Source organism: Cucumis sativus, chromosome 5, assembly GCF_000004075.3.
Source record: "Cucumis sativus cultivar 9930 chromosome 5, Cucumber_9930_V3, whole genome shotgun sequence".
Taxonomy (NCBI): Eukaryota; Viridiplantae; Streptophyta; class Magnoliopsida; order Cucurbitales; family Cucurbitaceae; genus Cucumis; species Cucumis sativus.
In genome coordinates, this window is record NC_026659.2 from 28,561,075 (window position 1) to 28,581,649 (window position 20,575).

The 20,575-nt window shown below is 31.4% G+C and overlaps 5 protein-coding genes across 14 annotated transcripts; 1 reads left to right on the forward strand and 4 right to left on the reverse strand.

Annotated features, from left to right (window-relative positions):
- Positions 1-2,898: 2,898 nt before the first annotated feature.
- On the reverse strand, positions 2,899-3,879 carry LOC101208229 (probable acetyltransferase NATA1-like). The gene has a single exon (XM_004142387.3). The coding sequence runs from the start codon at positions 3,809-3,811 to the stop codon at positions 3,104-3,106; it is 708 nt and encodes a 235-aa protein (XP_004142435.1). The 5' UTR covers positions 3,812-3,879; the 3' UTR covers positions 2,899-3,103.
- Positions 3,880-6,500: 2,621 nt separating this feature from the next.
- LOC101207986 (probable acetyltransferase NATA1-like) lies at positions 6,501-7,358 on the reverse strand. Its single transcript, XM_004142386.3, has one exon. It carries the CDS (start codon positions 7,284-7,286, stop codon positions 6,606-6,608), a length of 681 nt encoding a protein of 226 aa, XP_004142434.1. The 5' UTR covers positions 7,287-7,358; the 3' UTR covers positions 6,501-6,605.
- A 795-nt stretch (positions 7,359-8,153) lies between these two features.
- LOC101202845 (probable acetyltransferase NATA1-like) lies at positions 8,154-9,190 on the reverse strand. The gene has a single exon (XM_004142445.3). The coding sequence runs from the start codon at positions 9,077-9,079 to the stop codon at positions 8,387-8,389; it is 693 nt and encodes a 230-aa protein (XP_004142493.1). The 5' UTR covers positions 9,080-9,190; the 3' UTR covers positions 8,154-8,386.
- Positions 9,191-11,492: 2,302 nt separating this feature from the next.
- LOC101220121 (synaptotagmin-3) lies at positions 11,493-16,671 on the forward strand. 7 transcript variants are annotated; one of them, XM_031886199.1, is made up of 12 exons: positions 11,493-11,838; positions 12,686-12,784; positions 12,877-12,927; positions 12,998-13,121; positions 13,294-13,412; positions 13,514-13,639; positions 13,748-13,822; positions 14,119-14,195; positions 14,286-14,535; positions 14,851-15,201; positions 15,275-15,403; positions 16,442-16,671. In XM_031886199.1, the coding sequence occupies exons 1-12, from the start codon at positions 11,728-11,730 to the stop codon at positions 16,568-16,570; spliced, it is 1,641 nt and encodes a 546-aa protein (XP_031742059.1). In that variant the 5' UTR covers positions 11,493-11,727; the 3' UTR covers positions 16,571-16,671. The 7 variants fall into 7 exon arrangements, with proteins under 7 accessions (XP_031742059.1, XP_004142398.1, XP_031742060.1 ...); XM_004142350.3 differs by having other exon boundaries at positions 11,495-11,838; positions 13,514-13,615; XM_031886200.1 differs by having other exon boundaries at positions 11,495-11,838; positions 12,693-12,784.
- A 433-nt stretch (positions 16,672-17,104) lies between these two features.
- LOC101208712 lies at positions 17,105-19,290 on the reverse strand. 4 transcript variants are annotated; one of them, XM_004142390.3, is made up of 5 exons: positions 19,072-19,290; positions 18,775-18,937; positions 18,316-18,529; positions 17,454-17,580; positions 17,105-17,368 (listed from the first exon to the last, which is right to left on the reverse strand). In XM_004142390.3, the coding sequence occupies exons 3-5, from the start codon at positions 18,507-18,509 to the stop codon at positions 17,294-17,296; spliced, it is 396 nt and encodes a 131-aa protein (XP_004142438.1). In that variant the 5' UTR covers positions 18,510-18,529; positions 18,775-18,937; positions 19,072-19,290; the 3' UTR covers positions 17,105-17,293. The 4 variants fall into 4 exon arrangements, with proteins under 4 accessions (XP_004142438.1, XP_004142437.1, XP_031742066.1 ...); XM_004142389.3 differs by having other exon boundaries at positions 19,099-19,281; XM_031886206.1 differs by having other exon boundaries at positions 18,316-18,517; positions 19,072-19,281.
- Between the last annotated feature and the right edge of the window lie 1,285 nt (positions 19,291-20,575).

A 20,575-nucleotide genomic window follows, 5' to 3' on the forward strand; every position in this document is an offset into this window, starting at 1 on the left:
AACAACAAATTCCAATACGAACATTCTGCACTGAATTGTAAAACGGAACGGACCCATTATTTCGAGAAGTTTACACGTAACAAGTGAGATCATCGATGATGTAAGCCAAAAAAATACAACATGCTCATAAATACAACGTTTCTAATTTATTAATTATAAATGCAAGATTAATAGTAATAAATCAAACCTCTCCCACTAATCCAACTTTGATTATGGATATTGACCTCTACACTATGTCAGATCTATGAAATAGCTTATAGTGTATAAGTTAAACCTATATTCTTCCAATATATATATATATATAATAAATTGAATTGAGTATACTATATTTAATTTGTAACGGAACTCTCCCTTTAACTCCTTGAAAAAAAAAAATCAAAGCATAAGGTGATTAAGATCCCAAATTCCATAGGTGTGATTAAGCTATCTATCAAAATCCAATATCAAAGGTTAATTACATTTTGAAGTATTTAATTTAAAAAATAAATTATTTTTAAAATATATTAAAGTTTAAAACTATTCCAAACAAATTTTTACCTGTATTTTAAGTGATTTTTAAAAAATAAGTTTCTTGCACAAATATGTTTTTCTTAATTCAATTTAAACAGAGATAAATCTTTAATTTTAGAATTTAAATCAACTTTCTATTGGCTTCTAAACTAACATCTTTAACATCTAAAATTTAAGTTTAGTTTTATACAATCATTGAAATTGAAAAGTAATATATTTGAGCTAATTTTCGTAAGCAGAGAGTTGATTTTTAATTGACCTAACAAATAATAATATCACATCAAATTTAGATTTAATCATATCATTAATTTGATTTTGTACTAATTCAATACTTCATAGTATTAAATAAAACATAAATTCAATATTGAATAACAAAATACATTAATCTCGAAAATTTCGAATAAAAACCAATTTAGAATTTAAAGATATTTATCATTTAGTTTCTTTATAAAGCAATATTTTTAGTGGAAAATAAAGTTCAACCTTTCAATGGGTGTGGCCAATTATTGTCTTCAACTTTTCCACCAAATAATGTCTTAGAAAAATGTGTCAGTTTTTCCACAATCCACAGTGTTCTACACAAATTCAAATTCATGGAGACTATAACTTGACCACTATAAATTAAAATCAAATTTGCTACATATCAGCTAAAGTCGACGTTACTAAATGAACAAAATTTAATTGATCAAAATATATAATTGCAATTTTCTTTAGTTGCAATTATCGATAATTTTAATGAGTGAGATGCTTTTTAGTCACATATACTTTACAAAAAAGTCATAGACAATTGGTTTATTACCTAATAAATATGCCCTACATAAAGTTCTTAAAAAGATATACTTTGAAAGCACAAACTCTGTTGTGTCTTGTATTTTCTACAATTTCACACTACTTTAATATAAGATTCGGTAATTGGTTTTCACAACAATCACAACATTATTTTAAAATAACAAATTTTCACTAAAGCAACTAACCCAAACTAAAATAATTTATATTTCAAACACAAATGACTATCACCAAGCTACTACCTCAAATTATTTTGATAATTAATTGATCCTTGTAATAGCTATTTGGGTTTTGAAGAAGTTTTTTTCCCAAAATCAAATAGACATCAAAATAATTGATCCTTGTAATAGCTATTTGGGTTTTGAAGAAGTTTTTTTCCCAAAATCAAATAGACCTAAACATGCTATGATATAACATTTGGAAGTTGAAATTAAAATTTAATATTCGGGTGAACCTATTGATTTTTTGTTTTAAACTCTAGAAATTAGAACACAACCAAAGGTATACCTACAAATTTTTAGGTTGATTCATTATGATGCATCGTTTGTTTATCAAGTTAAGAAAATTGTCTAACAAATCTCAAACTTCAATAACAGGAGATTTAAAAAAATTTATAACCAATTTTAAAACTTAAAAGCTAAGTTTATAGTTTGGAAACTAGAAAAGGTACTAAATGATCATATAAGGTAGGGGACTAAATCGCCTAGACCCATATATGTATGTATGGTTGGACTAATGTCTAATAAATGGATTCTAAACAATGTTAATTTGCTTCTGCTGATATCCTTGTGCTCAAATTCTCTCCGCTCTTCAAATAATGGAAGCAAAGCAAATCCTCGTGTTTCCTCACATAAATCCCATGTTCACGATACGAGTGAACATCCTTGATCAGAGTCATTTTTTTGACCAAACTGTTTGAGGAACCTACTAAGTTTAGTAAATGTTCAATTTGAAACTGTGCATTGTTCTAAAATGTCAGTTGGTTTAGAAATTTTTCTAAACTGACATCCAACCGAACCCCTACTCACATCCAATGGACGGTCTTCAGTTAGCTCGGTTTTGGTCAAGATGCTTCCTCATCTCCAACCAAACCGAAGACACACCCTCATTTCCGATCGATCGAACTGAAGACACCTTCTCATCTCCGACCGAATGTCTTGTTTTGCATCTATCATGCTCAGCCAGCCCTAATCACAAGGGTTGGAAGTTGGCTAAGATTATGAGCACAAAAGGTTTTTGGTTGGTGATGAACGTTGAGTCAGGGAAGAAGGCAGCACAATGCAAGGTTAATATCCATTATTTTCAAAATTCGAGTCAGTAAAACAACATTAGTAATGCAGATTGGATTGACAACAAATTAAGAGATCACCAAATTACTCCGTCGACCCTTCAAAAAGAAGGCAACAAGAATAAAGAAGGTTACTAAATGCAATGTATTGCCTTCTCCATGGTGCCAAACTTAAACTTAGTCGTATTGGCACGCCTTCCGTCCTTGATACTTAGTGACTCTAGGAAAAGCACACAATTATAGAACCTTTTCATTGGTCATTTCTAAGTAAAATTAGAGACAATGAGAGAAACCCATATCAAAACTGAAGAAGATAAACACAACATGATCAAAAGCCACTGGAAAAAGAAACGTTTCAGTGATTAACTTCAACTAAAAGTCTAAAACCATACGCAGATATGTAGATATCCAAATGGAAAACATATCAGCCACATTTCTCTTCAGTTTCTTCAAGTGTAATCAAAGCAAGAAAAGGGGAAACAAGATCAGACATCATCTCTAAGAAAAGGGGAAACAAAGTCAGATATCATCTCCATAAACCTCAAGAGTTTTGCCGGTGAGTCTGCAGATTCTCCACTCCGGTAAGATTTGAGCACCCATTTCCTCGTAAAATCGAATCGCATTAGCATTCCAGTCAAGTACCACCCACTCCACTCGACCATAATTCATTTTCACGGCCTGTTTGGCCACCGCCGACAGCAAAAGTTTCCCAAACCCCTTCCTCCTATAACACTCTCTCACGAATATATCCTCCACATATAAACCAGGTTTCCCTAAGAAGGTTGAGAAGTTAGGGAAAAACAGAACAAATCCAGCAACTACGACATTTTCATCTTCCGATTTGAAAATCTCCCGTTCTGGATCGTCCACAGGGAGGTCAGAATTGATGATCCGAGCGACGGGGGTGTAATTAGGGTTATAGTTATGAGGGGAGTTTTCGGGGAAGGGTTTAGTGGAAACTTCAAGGATGAAAACTGTGAAGGATTGGAACGGCGTAGAGGAGAAGAGATGCGCAGAGAGAGAAGCTTCGGTGGCAGAGAAGAGATGAGTGAGGCGTTCGAAGACGGCCATTTGGTAAATGAGCTTGTGAATGTGAGGGACATCGGAGGGAGCGGCGAGACGGATACGGGTGAATAGAGGGTTACCGATTGGAGATGAATCGGCTGTGACGGTGGAGGGAGGAGTCGGGGTTGGGGTGGGTGGCGGCGGAGGAGCGGCGGCGGCCATTGTCAGTGAAATAGAGAAACAGAAAGAGGCGAGCAGTCCGATTGAAGGTAACTGAGAGACGATGAATAAGGGATTTGGATTTAAGCAATTCCAAAGGGTAAAACTGACTTTTAATTATTATCAATCTAGAAATTTCTGTATATTCGCTGAGTCACTCAAAATCACTCATTTCAAGTAAATCTTTTTATCCAAAGTTTCATAAAGTAACGATAAATTATTAATCATAAGGAAAAATCAAATTTTTTAACATTATAGTATGAAAGCACCATAGTAAATGTCGCATGTGATACGACCGATTAATAAAAAGAAAAGGTGTTAGAGAATATAATATTAAATTTCAATTTTATTTAATAACTTAAACTCATGCATCAATTGATAATTTAATATGAAATTAGCTATAAAATTATTTTTATTTATTAAACTTTAAGTCAATTGAATGAACAAACTATAGTTGGTTCTCTTGTTAGTTTGTGTTGCTTGTTACCTTGTATACAAAATGGAAAAAATATGTAACATATTTTAAATATGGTATTCTTAACTGCAAAATTATATTATAAACAAAAATAGAGCAATTTAATTGTTTTATCCTTATATTCCATTAGGTTGAAATCCCCAATTATACTTCATTTGAAAAGTAAGCTACCTTATTTTATAATCACCACCTTTGATATTTCTAACTATGTATTATTATTTGTGAATTTAGAGCCACCTTAGGTTAGGTTATATTGTTCCTAATTGTTTTCAATTTACTACTAAAAACATTTAAATATTTTATACTATGAATTGATATCCACGTAAAATAGATATCGTGACTTAAAACACTATTTAAATTTTTATTCGATCATTACCATAATATTTTATCTCTCCAATCATTTTTCCAAATATCTAACATCGAGTACTCCTAAATTTGTTTATAAAAATGGAAACTTAATGATTGTTGTAAATTGAATCCCATCGTAAATTTCAAAACTTATAGATTTATTCAAATATATAAAAGAAATTATAATTTACACGCAAAAGCTGACCTAACTTGTTTGTCAACAACAAATGTTAACCGATCGAAAGAAATTTATAAAATAAATTTATAAAATGTTAAAGTAAGAAAGACTAAGTAACAAGAAGGAGCATATAGAAAATGATTGGTAAGTCGTGATTAGAAATGGTGTGGGAGATAGGATCTCCACTACCATGCCCAAGAGACATTAGGTTTTTATAAACCATAACTTTTCTCTTTTCTTTGGTAGGTTCTTCATAAATAATTTGCGTGATATTTTACTTCTTGGGGGTGTATTCACTTATATTGAGCTAGGATTGTTTATTGAATTGTTTAGTAGATTGTTGTTGATTGAACTATCAAGCAATTTAAATAGGTTTAATGGAATCGTCAAACTCTAGCATGTTCGATGATAAGAAATTTTGGCTCCATCAGATGAATTTTCAATTCATATATATATATCTATTATGGGAAAAGAAAAAAGAGAGATAGGTTAGACATGTAGGATCTTTGGATGTCATCATGCAGCAGTGTCAGAATAATATATCTCGAATGTCATTTAAGCAAAAAAATCATCTAATTTTTCTATCCACATTCTTTAATTTTGTAATTAATTTATACATTTTTAAAATAGCAAAATAAATTAAAATATTTACAAAGTATAACAAAATTTTGAATTTTATAACGGATAGTATTCTATTACTATAACATATTAATAACTATATGTGATAGAATTTGCTATAGTTTGTAAATATTTTGAAATTTTTATTATTTTTTTTTAAAAATCGTTAATTTATTATGACGTGAAATTAATTGCTATAATTTTTTAAAAAAATTAAGGGCTCTTATTTGATCATTTAAGATAAAAATTCATTTTCCATATTCTTTACAAAAACAATATTAGAGGTGTGATTTTGTTTAGGTCTATTTATTAATTATTTTGAAGTGAACGTCACAAATGAAGTGATTGTTTAGGATTTTGAAAAAATGTAAAAGAAAAAAAGAAATTTAAGCTTCATAAAAAGAACTACTAAAATCAAAATTAACTTATCTTTGATTGGTTTTTTTTTTTGTTAAGAGGGAGGAATATTTTGTTAATTTTTATCTTTTTGACAATTTCTTTGGATAATACTTACCAAATTGATTTGCTTGATATGAATAAAATTTATCAATTAATCTTATATATATTTAATTAAATTGATCAACCTAACATTCAAAATTCGAATTTTTTATTTTTTAAAACGATAATGAAGTACTAAAGGTATCAAAGTAAAAAACATCAAAAAAAAAAAAAAAAAAATTACAAGTAATTGAAACATGTATATTTTCAAAAAGTAATGTCCAACTGGATTTTGACAATTCCTTTACATGAAAAAGGAAATAATCATATTAAAATAGCCATTTTTTTCTGTTCAACTTTAGATTAAGTTATTTGATAATATTTTTAATTTACTTTTGACATGTGGATAGAAGCATAGATATTTCAACGCTCTTTATCTGATTGATTTAAAAAATAAAATATTTATTTACTAATATGATCTTAATTTTTAAATATTTATTTTTGTAATTTTCTTCAAATATTCTTTAAAATCTTCTAGAGATATTCTAAACCTTGATTTTATGGAAGAATTCTTTACTATATTGTTAGCGAAAAAAAGAAAAAAGAAAAATCATAAACTTTGGTAAAGTAAAAAATATTATAAGTTAGTTTGCTATTTATTTGGTTTTTCATAAATACATTTAAATATACGTATAATTTATGTATATAGTTTTTTCTTTTAAAGATTTACATTACTAAATTCATAATTCTCCATAATGATCAATACAATCATTTGTGTGAAGAACTCGAAGAGAATCGCCGGTGAGATCACAAACTCTCCACTCGGTCAAAATCTGGGCACCCATTTCTTCGTAAAACTTAATCGCAGTCTCATTCCCTTCGAGTACTACCAACTCCACTTGACCATAATCCATTTCCACCGCCTGATTAACCACCGCAGACAGCAACATTTTCCCCAAACCCTTCCTCCGATAACATTTCCTCACTGCAACAGACTCCACAAAGAACCCAGGCTTCCCTAATAAGGCAGAGAAATTGGGGAAAAACAGAACAAATCCAGCAACAACAACGTTTTCATCTTCCGATTTGAAAATCTCCCGTTCTGGATCGTCCACGGGGACTTCGGAATATACAATTCGAACAACAGGGGAGTAATTAGCGTTGGAGTTATGAGGGGAGTTTTCGGGGAAGGGTTCATGGGATACTTCGAGGATGAAAATGGTAAAGGATTGGAACGGTGGATAGGAGAAGAGATGGGCGGAGAGAGAAGATTCGGTGGCGGAGAAGAGGTGAGTGTGGCGTTCGTAGACGGCTATTTCGTAGATGAGTTTGTGAATGTGAGGGATATCGGAGGGGCCGGCGAGACGGATTCTGGAAAACAGAGGGTGGCCGATTGGATGGTGAGCAGCGGCGGCGGCCATTATCGGTGAAGGGAAAGACGAAGGAGCGAAAGAATCGGTTAACGACGTCTGGAGGCCTATGTCCGATTTGCTTTTAAACGGTTTAAAAGGGTAAATTTGTCTTTCCATATTATTCGTTTCTATTATTTTAATTAAACTTACAATTCCTATATTTTATTCAATCGATCGATGGTATTAAAATATAATTTGATTTTTAAATAATGTTTACAATTTGACATTCTTTTAAGTTTGTTAAATTGTAAACGTGCAAAATTAGATGTTTAACATCTTTAACTTGCTTAATTTATCCATAGTTGGAAATAATATTTATAAATTTGTAATAAAAATAGTTGCAAATATGGCCGTTAGATTCCAAATAACTAAGTATATAATAATATGACAAAATCTGTAAAAATTTAATAAATGTCATAGACTATATTGCAGATATTGGTCGCAAAAATTTTAAAAGGTTATTATATACTTAATTATTATTCCTACTATCTATTATAATTACTTTATAATATTATAATATTTTGATAATACTTGCATTTACATATTTCTAAGTTAAAATATTATAAATTTAGAAACAATTATAAAAATAGTAAAATAAATTAAAATATTTATGAATTATAATAAAATTTTGAATTCGAACTATATAGTTTCCAGATATAATTTGTTAAAAATTGTAAAATTTACTATTTTGTAATCTTTTTATAATTTTACTTAAAATTTTATAATTTAATACAATTTGAACTTATCAAACATTTCCAATTAATAATATATAAAAAGGAAAGAAAATGTCAAATGAGGATTGATGGGAATCTTAAAATCCATCCGTGTGTTCATAGAGAAATGTAAAGAGTAGGACTTCAACGTGCTAAATGACAATTTTACTACTCAAATAGTATTAGCCTTATGGTTATTTCGTTTTATATATATTAATAAAGAGTATAAATTTGAGAAGAATGCTTGAGTTCCTCTTGATATATACTCTAAAATTGGTTGATTTTGATGTGTAAGTCTATACATATAAATAAATAATATATATATAAGATGTACTTTATTATTATTTGACCACTCGAATATGTCCTATCCCTATCTTTCTTAGTAGATAATGCGAATTAACTTTCGTTTGCATTTTTGTGAACTCTAAGAGCATCGCCGGTGATTCTACATATTCTCCACTCCCCCAAGATTGGCGCACCCATTTCTTCATAAAATTTAATCGCATTCACATCCCGATCAAGCAACGCCCTCTCCACTTGACAGTAATCCATTTTCACCGCCTGATTCACTACCGCCAACAGCAAAATTCTCTCCAAGTCCTTCCTCCGATGATAACAATCCCTCACTACAATAGCCTCCACAAAGAATCCAGGCTTCCCCAATAACGAAGGAAAATTCGGAAAAAACAGAACGAATCCAGCAACAACAACGTTTTCATCTTCCGCTTTGAAATCTTCCGATCCCGGATCATCCACGGGAGGTTCAGAATCGAGAATTCCAACAACTGGGGTGTAATTAGGATTTGAGTTATGAAGGGAGTTTTGGGGGAAGGGTATAGAGGATACTTCGAGGATGAAAACGGTGAAAGATTGGAACGGCGGAGAGGAGAAGAGATTGGCGGAGAGAGAAGATTGAGTGGCGGAGAAGAGATGAGTGAGGCGTTGGTAAACGGCCATTTGGTGGATGAGGTTGTGAATGTGAGGGATATCGGAAGGGACGGCGAGACGGATTCGGGTGAACAAAGGAGCGCTACAATGGAATGGAACTGTTGAGGGCGGTGGAGGAGGATGGGGAGCGGCGGACACCATTATCGGTGAAGTGAAGGAAGAGAAACTAAAAGGCGATGGCGATGGGTCGGATTCAGGACGGAGTTTGGTTTTAAGTGAATCGAAAAGGGTAAATTTGTCATAGTCTTTTTAGTATTATTTTAATTAAAAGAATTTATATTATTCCTATGGTTTTATGAACAAAATTTAGTCACGAAAGGAATTTGATTCTTTGATTCTCCTTCTCCTTTGTATTGGGATAACTCTCACATTTTAAAATATATTATTACAATATTTACATGTTGGTTTACTATAACTTATTCTTCAAAGTTTTCACACATTATTTGCTTTAATTTGCAATCATATATTAAACTTTTTTTAGCAAAGTTTTGGTTTAATTAAAATTTAAAATATAAGAATAGACCAAAAACATGACTGTAAATTTAGGGACAAAAAATGTATTTATTTCTATGCAGTTATAATGTGAGGAAAAAAAATAGTTTTTTTTTGCATTAAAACAATGAACATTCCTATAAAAACAACTAAAAAACAAACAAAATTTATTGTAAATATTCTGTCAATTACTCGACAAATTTACAAAAAAATTATTTATTTTATTTCTATAATATTGGAAAATTATAGTGATACACATCATCACTATTTTTGTTTTTGTGTTTTGTTTATAGACAAATCTCATCCAAGATTAAAGTTTACCTAAACCTACCAATCAAACAATGTTGTTTTGTTCAAGAATGATAATATTATTCATACAAATATTCATTTTATCTATCTAACTAAACCCAATTAGCTTACCTAATCTATTAAATAACTTTTGAAAAAAGTAATCATCTTTGACCTCTTGGTTAAGTTGCATAATTTAGACTCTAAATAAGTAGATGTAGTCGTTGAAGACCACTTTATAAAATATTGAAACTTACTTTATAAGTTTAATTTTTTAAAAATAAATAATTTATTTTTGTTTTGAAATATTTATTCCTTAAATATGAAAAAACAACTAATAATTGTATCAATTTAAACTCTTAATTTTGAATTTTTTAAATCAATTTAAATCTCAATTCTTTGTAACTGTATCCTAAATCCATGAACTTTCGTAAATGATAAATGTATTAATTTAAATACTCAACTTTCATATGTATGCCCAAATAAAATTCAACAATTTAAATCGATACAATTATGTATTTTTGAAGGCTTTAAATTTATACGATTATTATTTTGAGATTTAAATTGATACAATTTCACCGTTTAAATTGATACAATTATTAGTTTAAATATTAAATTGATACACAGAAAGAGTCAATATCTTACCGAACAAGATTCATTGATTAATTGCTACTCCGATTCTTTTCCATTTATCTAGTCTTGATTGCATTAAATTCGACATGGAATTAAACATATCCTTTTAAGAAAATAACCTAATTTAATTCGTACAAATAGTAAATGCTCTTTTATATATTTCTTATATCTAGCAAACTTGGTGAGCCATCAGGAATTGAAAAGTAATGTGTGGAGACAAACATACAAAAATTATAATCTGATTTCGAGGCATTCTATTACAATTTTAATTTTTCAAATTTGACACTTTAACTCGATTACTAATCCAATCAATAGGCCACTAAATAAATTATAGGTCGATAGAGTGATTACTTATACATTTAATCCTTTTAATTAAATAGTATACCATTTTAAATATGTAATAAATGATACACACATTTGACCTTTTGTTTCCCAATTTAATTAGTATAACAATTGGATTGCACATATATTAAATAGATGTATTTTAAAATAAAAGTTCTCATCCAAACTAACAACAAACATATTTTTAAACAAATTTTAAAAGTGTGAAGAAAATTTCGAAACTTTTGAATGTTTAAAATTACTTTGGGATTTGGGATAGTGTAAATATAACCATTAGATTCAAAATAATTAATTGTTTTTGCAAAAGTAACAAAATAATTTATAATAATAAGGTTCATGTTTCTCTATTTTATAAAATGTAAAAATGAGAACTCTATTATTACCGTCCGATAGTCGTTTTATATCACCAATTTTGTCATATTGACAATATCCAAAAAATAGGTGTCATAGATGGTTTTTTAAAAATATTTTTGTCATTTGATGTAATTTTCCAAATAATTAAGAATCTAGCAACATTTTAAAAAAATCACAAATATAACCAAATCGGTTAAAATCTATCACTAATAGACCATATATCAAATATTGATCTATCACTCATAAACTATTGAGTCTATTGTTAGATTGGTCTATATTTGTAAGTTTTAAAGTTTTTTTTAAAACAAATGGTTATAGATTATAATTACTTACTATTTGTCACAAAATTACAAATTTTTTTATAAAAGAAAGTTGTATATTTCATATAGTTTAATTTGAGCCAAAATAGAGAAAAAGGCAAAGAAAATGATTAGAGGGAGTTAGGAGTTACGTGGCAAAGTTCGTAAACGGAGGGGAAGCGGCAATTTTAGGAGAGCGAGCAGTCTTTACTTCTATACAAACACCAACTTCTCCAACTCAGTCTTCGTTTTCAGTGGATCATTTTCCTTTCACTCATCCTTTTCCCACCTAACGTCTTCTTCTTCTTCTTCTTCTTCTTCTTCTTCTTCTTCTATCAATCTTTCAATTCTAAGTCTCTTTTCTCCCATTCTACCATCCGAATGGGATTCTTCAGCACCGTCTTCGGATTTCTCGGCTTCGGAATCGGTTTTCCTCTCGGACTTTTGGCTGGATTCTTCATCTTCGTCTACTCCGTCCCTAAACATGTTAAGGTAGTAACACTTCTTACTTAATTTTACTCTCTTTGATTTCCTTCTTCTTCCTTGCACTGGTGAATTCAATCTGTTTCTCATATTTTATTCTAAATTAGTTTATCTTCTTCTTTTCGATATTTTATATAGTATCGAGAAACGATTCCTGTATATACTATACTCTTGTTGAGTTACAGTTCTGGCTTCATCTTACTCGGATTGATTTTGTGGTTCTTCCTTGTTCTTGTTTGTGTTCTGGTGAATCGATCTGTTTCTTCTGTTCTGTTCTTAATTCGTTTTTTCTTCTTTTCGATATTCTATACTGTATCCAGGAATGAGTTTTGAATAATCTCTTGTTTGAGTTTACTGTTCTTACTTCATCTTGCTGTGATTGATTTCGTGGTTCTTCCTTGTTATTGTTTGTACTGGTGAAGTCGATCTGTTTGTTCTGTTCTGTTTGTAATTCATTTTTTCTTCATTTCGATATTCTATACCGTATCGAGAAATGAGTGTTGAATATATTCTTATTTGAGTTTACTGTTCCTACTTCATCTTGCTGTGATCGATTTCGTGGTTCTTCCTTGTTCTTGTTTGCAATGGTGAATCGATCTGTTTCTCCAGTTTTGTTTTTGATTCATTCTGCTTCATTTCGAAGTTGTATAGTCTTAGTACCGATAAATGATTCCTGTGTATATGCTGATAACCTGCGACTAATTTTAAATTTATTCTCTCTCTCGAACGGAATGAATTCATTATTTAAGACAATCGAAATGTCTCTTAACTGATAAAAAACGTTAAAATACAACCGAATCTCTGCATGCTTCTCGAGATAAGACAATCGTGTTTGTCTAAGTGCTCTCAACTGCAGGAACCAGTTACGAGGCCTCTCTGTGAGTTGGACACAACTGCTTTGCAAGAATTAATGCCTGAAATTCCTCTGTGGGTGAAAAGCCCTGATTACGATCGAGTTCGTAACATTTTCTTTTCTGTTGCTTTAAATTTTAATCGATGTTTTGAACTCTGTATTTTACTGATCTACATTGCAAAATTTGATTTCAGGTGGATTGGTTAAACAAGTTTTTGTCGGCCATGTGGCCTTACCTTGATACGGTAACATCACTTTTTACACTTGTCTATTCTCTGTTGATTAACATGGATGTAAAATATATTTAGTTTACAGGCGATTTGTGGTAGTATAAGAGCCATTGCCAAACCTATATTTTCAGAATACATAGGGAAGTTTCAAATAGAAGCTATTGAGCTTGATCAGCTAAGCCTTGGAACTCTTCCACCAAAATTGCATGGTTAGTTTTCCCATATGAAGCCAGTGCCAATTGTCTTACAACATCTACGTAGCTTCAAAATGGTTTAAAGAGAAACTGTAGAGATGAGCGATTTATGATCTCTTGCGCCTAAATTTTTAAATAATTAAGAAAAATAAATAAATTTCTTGAACATACTTTTACTACATTTCAGGTCTAAAAGTGTATGAAACAAATGAGAATGAACTAGTGATGGAACCAGCAATCAGATGGGCTGGCAATCCTAACATAGTAATAGTGGTGCATATCTTGTCTCTCCGGATCACAATTCAGGTCAAACACCTCAATGACAACCTTTAGCCGATGAATGTTCGTAAAAGTATATCTTATAACAGGAGATTTTCCATCTAATGTTTACTGTGCTTCTTTCTTAGATAGTGGATCTTCAGTTATTTGCAACGCCACGGTTAGCTTTGAAGCCTCTTGTGCCTACTTTTCCTTGTTTTGCCAATATTATAGCATCCTTAATGGAGAAAGTAAGCAAAAAGATGCGACTCCAAGTATATCTGCTATTTTTTTTTTTAATGCTTCTTCAACATGATAATAATATCGGCAGTTTTGTTGCTTGAAGAATAACTCTTCCTTTGTTTTTGGCTGGTTGCCTCCAGCCACAAATAGACTTCGGATTGAAGATAATGGGAGGAGACATTATGTCTATACCTGGCCTTTATCGATTTATTCAGGTGCTTCGCTTCACTTGAACTAAACTGAAATTTTCAATTTTCATTTAGTTTTGGATTTTTGTTTTTGATATTTATGTTTATTTTCTTACCAATCTTATACAGGAGTTTCATATTTACCAACTAAACAATTTGATTTTTTCCCCCAAATTTCAGAAGCATAAACCAGTATTTAAAAAGTATTGAAATGGGGTTTTAAAATTCTCCTAAAAAGTAGAAAACAAATGAAAGTTGATTATTAAAAGAAAGCTTATTGATGAATGATTATGACTGGACCAATTCTATGTGTTTTTGTGTAGGAGACAATAAAGAAACAAGTTGCAAGCCTCTACCTCTGGCCTCGGATTCTGGAAATTCCTATTCTCGACCCTTCAATGTAAGATGAATGAATTACTTCCAAGTACATAATTGATTTTTTACACTCGAGTATAGTTCCGAAGAAAGTTGATTGTTTTTCTATGAAAAGGTTGGCCACAAGAAAGCCTGTGGGCATATTGCACGTGAATGTTGTCCGAGCGTCAAAACTATTGAAAATGGATATCTTGGGAACATCTGATCCATACGTCAAACTTAGCCTCAGTGGCGGGGGCCTACCAGCAAAAAAAACGAGTATCAAAATGAGGAACTTGAATCCTGTGTGGAATGAGAAGTTCAAGCTTATCGTGAATGATCCCAAGTCGCAAGTTCTTCATCTACAAGTCTATGACTGGGACAAGGTATTTCCCTCCCACTATCCCGAGTAGGCAATGCCAACAATACCCCTCACCTTTTCGTTTTTACTTTCCGATAACATCCTTAAATCTCCTTTCCTCCTACAGAAGTTGTTATCTTTTTCATTTTTACAATATATTAGAAGAAAAATATATAATATGAAGCAGATCATCCATCTCAATATGATCAGATCGTGATCATATTCTCACTCTTGCAGTCTTTTTAGAAAGGAAGTGTGGAGTGAGGATTGAAAATTAATACTACTTAGCCAATTTTGGATCTCTCCTGATATTATTTTGTTTTACCCATACAATGGGCAGGTTGGTGGACATGATAGATTGGGAATGCAGTTAGTTCCTCTAAAGCTGCTAACGCCGTACGAGAGCAAGGAGCTGGTGCTTGATTTGGTGAAGAACACGGATATAAACGATACCCAAAACAAGAAGCCTAGAGGGAAACTTACGGTGGAGCTTCTATTTACACCTTTAAGAGAAGAAAGCATGAAATATCTTGAAAACTCAATCAGTGACGTGAAGGAGGCGGAGAATGAGGTATTGGAGGAAGCGGGTGTATTATCTGTGACGATTCAAGGAGCTCATGGTGTTGAGGGAGAGAAGCACACTAATCCTTATGCAGTTATACATTTCAGAGGAGAGAGGAAGAAAACCAAGGTGGATTTTTCAATTTTGTGATATGATATATTGTGTGGTATTTGTTCTACTACTGATTTGGTGGTTTGTGTAGATGATGAAGAAAACTCGTGACCCATTGTGGAATGAAGAATTCCCATTTATGTTGGAGGAGCCTCCAATTGGAGAGAAGATCCATATTGAAGTTATGAGCAAACGAACCGTCTTCAGTTTTCTGCAAAAGGTACTCTCCCACTAAACAAACTTTTCATTCTTCAACTCTCCCTTAATAATTTGAAATTTCGAATACGCTTTTTTTTTTTTATATTTTTCTTTCATTCATTTTTCGTTTCTAGAATACTTGAACACATGTATACCACATCATTTCACACACACACACACACAAAACATTTCTCTAACATTTATTTTAAAAAGTTGGTTTTTAAACCCTTGGTTAGAAAACAATTATTTTAAAGAACAACATTTATAAGAATATTTTTAAATATAGTAAAGTATCAAAATCAATCAAATAATAGTTTAACTTGATCCCTTGTTAATACACTTGTAAATGTTTTGTTTGGCTATATTTGAGAATAACCAATCTATATTCAGTAAAACCTATTATTATTAATTTGACATTTTGACTATGTTTTTTTTTTCTTTTCATTTATAGAATACTTGAACGGAACTGAAATGAAAAATAATAGGTTTACATTTTGAACTTCATTTAATAAATTATAGGTTTACACGAGTAAACCACATCATTTCACACACACAAATAGACATTTCTCCAACATATCATCTTCTCTTAAAATATCAGTATGGTCCAATTCTAACATTGTACTTATAATTAATTAAAATAACAAAAAAAATACATAGATAATGCAATTATAACCCTAATATTTGTAAATATTTTCACAAGTTATCTCATCTAAAATAATTCTTCTTTTTTCTTTTTAGCTACAAATAGAAAAATTATTTTATAGGACAAAACTTATGAAAATATTTTTAGATATAACAAAATATAACCATCAATATTAATCTTATCTTAATCTTCATAATAGATAAGTAATATAGAATTTTGTAATTGTTTTTCTATATTTGAGAATAATCCATCTGCATCTACATTTAGTAAAACCTATTATCATTATTATTACCATTCTAACCAATTTTGATTGAAAATAATTAAACAAAGACTAAGTATAAAATTTGATTAAAAACAAGCTTTTGATTTATTCTGAACAATGTGGATTTGGAACGATCCATTATATGGACATTGTAGGAATCATTGGGACACGTGGAAATAAACCTGGCCGATGTTGTGAGCAATGGGAGAATAAACGAGAAGTACAATCTAATCAACTCCAAGAACGGAAAGATTCATATACAAATGATGTGGACAACCGCTTAAGAATTGACACAAAAAAAAAAAAAAAAATTTTGTATGTACAAAGTATGATTTCTAGCTGTTTTTATAAAAGAAAAAACATATAGTGAGTCTTTTTTTTTTTCTCTTAAGAACATTGAGAAATTTGATTTTATAGTAAATTCAGTATAAAATACAAAATTGAAATTTCAAGGACTTTCTTAATACTTGAAAAGCATAAGAACCTTTGTAGACAAAATTGAGCGTTATGTGAACCATCAATAATGTTATATATATATATAAAACAATTTCAAGTATTCAGTTGAAACTTAAAATAATGGCAATGAAAGACAACTAACTAATAACAAGTATGACCCAAATAAATTTCACTTTTCATGTCACTTACAAGTTTGATTTAAAATCAATTTTGATGATATGAAAACAGGTCTTCAAAATTTTAAAACCAAACAGAAAATTTTGGTTAACTTTGAATCTAATAAAAGTGATTTTAAAATCACTGTTTAACCTCATAAAAAATACCTTAGATATGGTATTACAAAAATATTAACAAATTGAGAAAGTAAAAAGGAAGCATTCTGCTGAGATTTGAAAAGGATGTTTATTTATTGGCATAATTTTCAAAAGGAATTTGACCTAGCTTTGGCAGTTGGCATTGATTCCAAATATTATCTTTGAAAGTTAAATCAAGATTTGCATCACAAGTGGGGAAACTAAATACCTGCCTGCTGAGTAAGAAGAGCAAAATGTTTAAGATGTTCGGTCAGTGGGCTTTGGAATTCTCTTGTACTCATAGTTGTTAATGTCTACCTTTTGTTGTAAAGCCTGAAAATCAACTCAACAATCAGACGCGCACACAGATAATAATAACAAACAACAAATGAGTTGCAACGAGAAACACTATTTATACCCTTAGTTCTTCTTCTAGTGATATATTTTTCGGCTTATACGCATCAATAGGTCCTGTTCTTGATAGGGCTTCTCTCATCTCAGTGATCTCCCATTCTTGATCATCTTTTACCTTTGCAATATCTTTACTGAACTACAATACGGATTCAACAAAGTGTTTTTTTAAAAAAAATATCATATGGAAGAATATAAGCCAACATAAAAAGCAAACATGGAAGTGGAACTATGGAAGGAAGCATTACAACTAACTAATATGGTCTTGATAATTTAACTATTTTACCGAAAATTTCTCTGACTCGTACTTTTATAGTACTACTGTGCAGATGGCTGAAACGAAGATGTTGATGTAATAGATGTAATACGACCTAACAATAAAACTAAAAGAAATACGAAGAACAAGTTACATATGAAAACGCTCACCAAAATGAATCACAACCTCTAAGATACACCACTAGTTAACTACCCACAATAGCTCTTACTTATCATACTAATCTTACCCATATATCCCCAAGGCCCTAACTAGTATTCTCGTAGAAATGTGTAGGCTAAATCGTGGAGAATATATAAAGTTTGAAGGACTACACTAAATTTCCATTTTCGGAGGCATTTTAGCCTCACTTCTCAAATATCGATCCCATGGACTCAATGAACACTTCCAAGGTAAGTCAGACCCTTTCGCATGTCCTTGTAATAATAATAGATTACAAGGAGTCTATTTTCTGAGAATCAATGATTTTAGCGGTAAACATCATTGATTGGTATAAAACAGGTTTGCATTGGGACAATACAAATCCTGAACTCCTAAAGAAGACAACAAAATCAGTTTGAATCTTAAACGTCAAACAGTATGACCAACCACTAACCTTCCTTGCAAGAGATGACCAAGACCAACCGCGCCAAGCACAGTGAGAGAGATCATTGGAAGTCCATATCTGATAAATGGGTGTCTTCTTCCCCATCTTCTAAACATGGATGGAGATGCCCGAGTTGCATTGCTGGCAGAGGAAATCTTCTTCGGTTCTGCAGACTGACCCATTCCTGCCTCAGTGCTGGTCATTGTGCAAACTATGGAAAAACCTGAATTTAATGAACGTGAGAAAAATGATAATATGGTTGTACTTGCAATCTTAATGTTAAAATAGTCGACAATACTTGAATAGAATGTACTTCTAAACAACACACAAAAACTTGTTTTATACGAATCAGACCTACTAAATTTTAAACTCAAAACACACAAAAACTACAGATCCACTAAATTTTAAGAAAAAAAAGTTCTCGTATTATCTTTTATCTGTTTCGAGGTTAGAATAGGTGAGACTTACAGGATATCGGTGCGTTGCAAGTATTCCAAGACTCCTCCTTCGGAGCCTACTCAAAAGAATAAATAAAAAACGCTTATCCTTTTACGCTTCTGCTAACCTCTCCCGCCTAATTCAGATTCGTTGGCGCTTTCTTCTCGTGATCGATCCGACCTCACTCTCGACCCTGTTGAATGAATTAGTTATTTTAACAATAACCTTTTCACGTGTCAGGCATTTCACAGCCCTTTCCGCTAAGAAAGGTTCGGGAGATAAAAAAAAAAAGAAGAAATGATTAAATTGGTCAGGATCGAAGAAGACCTCTGGCTAAGATAAATAATCACTAACAAGGGAAGATGGTAGACTGAGAGGGAGAGCCGAGCGCGAGCGGAGATGAGCTGAGAGGGAGAGACGATCGGAGATGGACGCCGGCGACGGCGTGAAGGTGGGATGGGACGAGAGGGTGAGTCGAGAGATGATAGAGGCGCGGCGTGAACCTGAAGTGAGGCGTGAAAGTCCACTTACCTAAATCTTTTAATAATAAAATATAAACAATAACATAAATATATATATTATTAATTGATTCGGTTGTGTTGAACAAAAAATTTTCAATCAATCCGAGACTCAATCCCATCCGATAAAAAGAAAATGTATGAATTAAATAGTTCTAGTTATTCATATTGTCGGGTTATCGTGGCGTATAAATTTATCAAGATTTCCAACATCCGGCAATATCAAGATAAAAACAAAAGCATGCTGAGAATTTCAAATTTGTTTACTTACTTCCCCCTTTTGTAAAATATTTACAAAAAGCCCACATAAGAAAGTGTTAATGAAAAATTCCTAATAGTAGATTAAAATTTCAAATTTGTTTACTACTTTCCCTTTTGTAAAATATTTACCAAAAGTCCATTTAAGAAAGTGTTAATGAAAAATTCTTAAGAGTAGATTAAAAAAAACAGTTAAAATGTTAGAAGAAATATTTTAGAAAATATTTGGACTTCTCAACTTTAAACTTTCAATTTTGTATGTAAAGTCAAACTTCTAACTACACGTAGAAATAGTCTCTTAGAGATAAATAAGAAGGATACGTACCTCTAGCCTCAAAGAAGCCAGCAAACATGGCATCTATGGAATCAACGTATCCTGCAGCTCAAATACGAAAATTTTGGTGATTATTCAAGCCCAACAAAGATAGAGGCTATGTTGAGAGATATATATTCTATTTTTGTGATAAGAGATAAATGGGTTCTACTTTTGATATATAATGTGAGCTCTTACTGATAAAACATGCAGGGGTTAGTATCATCCAACTATGCAGAGAAAACCAGAGACCACTATCATTAGGCATTGAAGGAAGAGCTTCTGAATGTGATGATGATAGTTCATACATATGCCTAAAGGCATCTTTAAATGTAGAACTGAATGGATGGATGTAATTTTAAGCGATAATATTTTCAAAATTGCATCCGTTAATGTATAATTTTAACATCTCATGCGAGACTTGGAAGTTGACGTAGTATCGATATCAATTCAATCCTTTCTATACATGGTATCAATTCAACTTTCTATATTTCCAAAATCATATAATACATCGAAGCATCAAGTCAAGTTTTATTTAATTGGGACAGGAGAGTTTTTTAGATGTTCGTAGAGAATTTGAAACATTTTTAATGTTTTAACATTAACTTCGTGCTGGAGATTTTAGTAATTATAACCGCCTTTTCACCTTGCTAATAGGAATTTTTATTCTTTTTAAAACCCTTAAATGGGAAGTATAGCAGTTTCAAAAAAAAAAAAAACATGGGAGACTTGACCTAAGATC

What these genes read in the sequence shown, in the direction of transcription:
- LOC101208229 (XM_004142387.3), bottom strand. Translation starts at nt 3,811, where the DNA reads ATGGCCGCCGCCGCTCCTCCGCCGCCACCCACCCCAACCCCGACTCCT.
- LOC101207986 (XM_004142386.3), bottom strand. Translation starts at nt 7,286, where the DNA reads ATGGCCGCCGCCGCTGCTCACCATCCAATCGGCCACCCTCTGTTTTCC.
- LOC101202845 (XM_004142445.3), bottom strand. Translation starts at nt 9,079, where the DNA reads ATGGTGTCCGCCGCTCCCCATCCTCCTCCACCGCCCTCAACAGTTCCA.
- LOC101220121 (XM_031886199.1), top strand. Translation starts at nt 11,728, where the DNA reads ATGGGATTCTTCAGCACCGTCTTCGGATTTCTCGGCTTCGGAATCGGT. An exon ending in CCTATTCTCGACCCTTCAAT is followed by an intron (nt 14,196 to 14,285) that starts GTAAGATGAATG and finishes TTCTATGAAAAG; the next exon opens with GTTGGCCACAAGAAAGCCTG. An exon ending in TCTTCAGTTTTCTGCAAAAG is followed by an intron (nt 15,404 to 16,441) that starts GTACTCTCCCAC and finishes TGGACATTGTAG; the next exon opens with GAATCATTGGGACACGTGGA.
- LOC101208712 (XM_004142390.3), bottom strand. Translation starts at nt 18,509, where the DNA reads ATGACCAGCACTGAGGCAGGAATGGGTCAGTCTGCAGAACCGAAGAAG. An exon ending in GGTCATCTCTTGCAAGGAAG is followed by an intron (nt 17,581 to 18,315) that starts GTTAGTGGTTGG and finishes ATTGTAGTTCAG; the next exon opens with TAAAGATATTGCAAAGGTAA. An exon ending in CACTAGAAGAAGAACTAAGG is followed by an intron (nt 17,369 to 17,453) that starts GTATAAATAGTG and finishes GTTGATTTTCAG; the next exon opens with GCTTTACAACAAAAGGTAGA.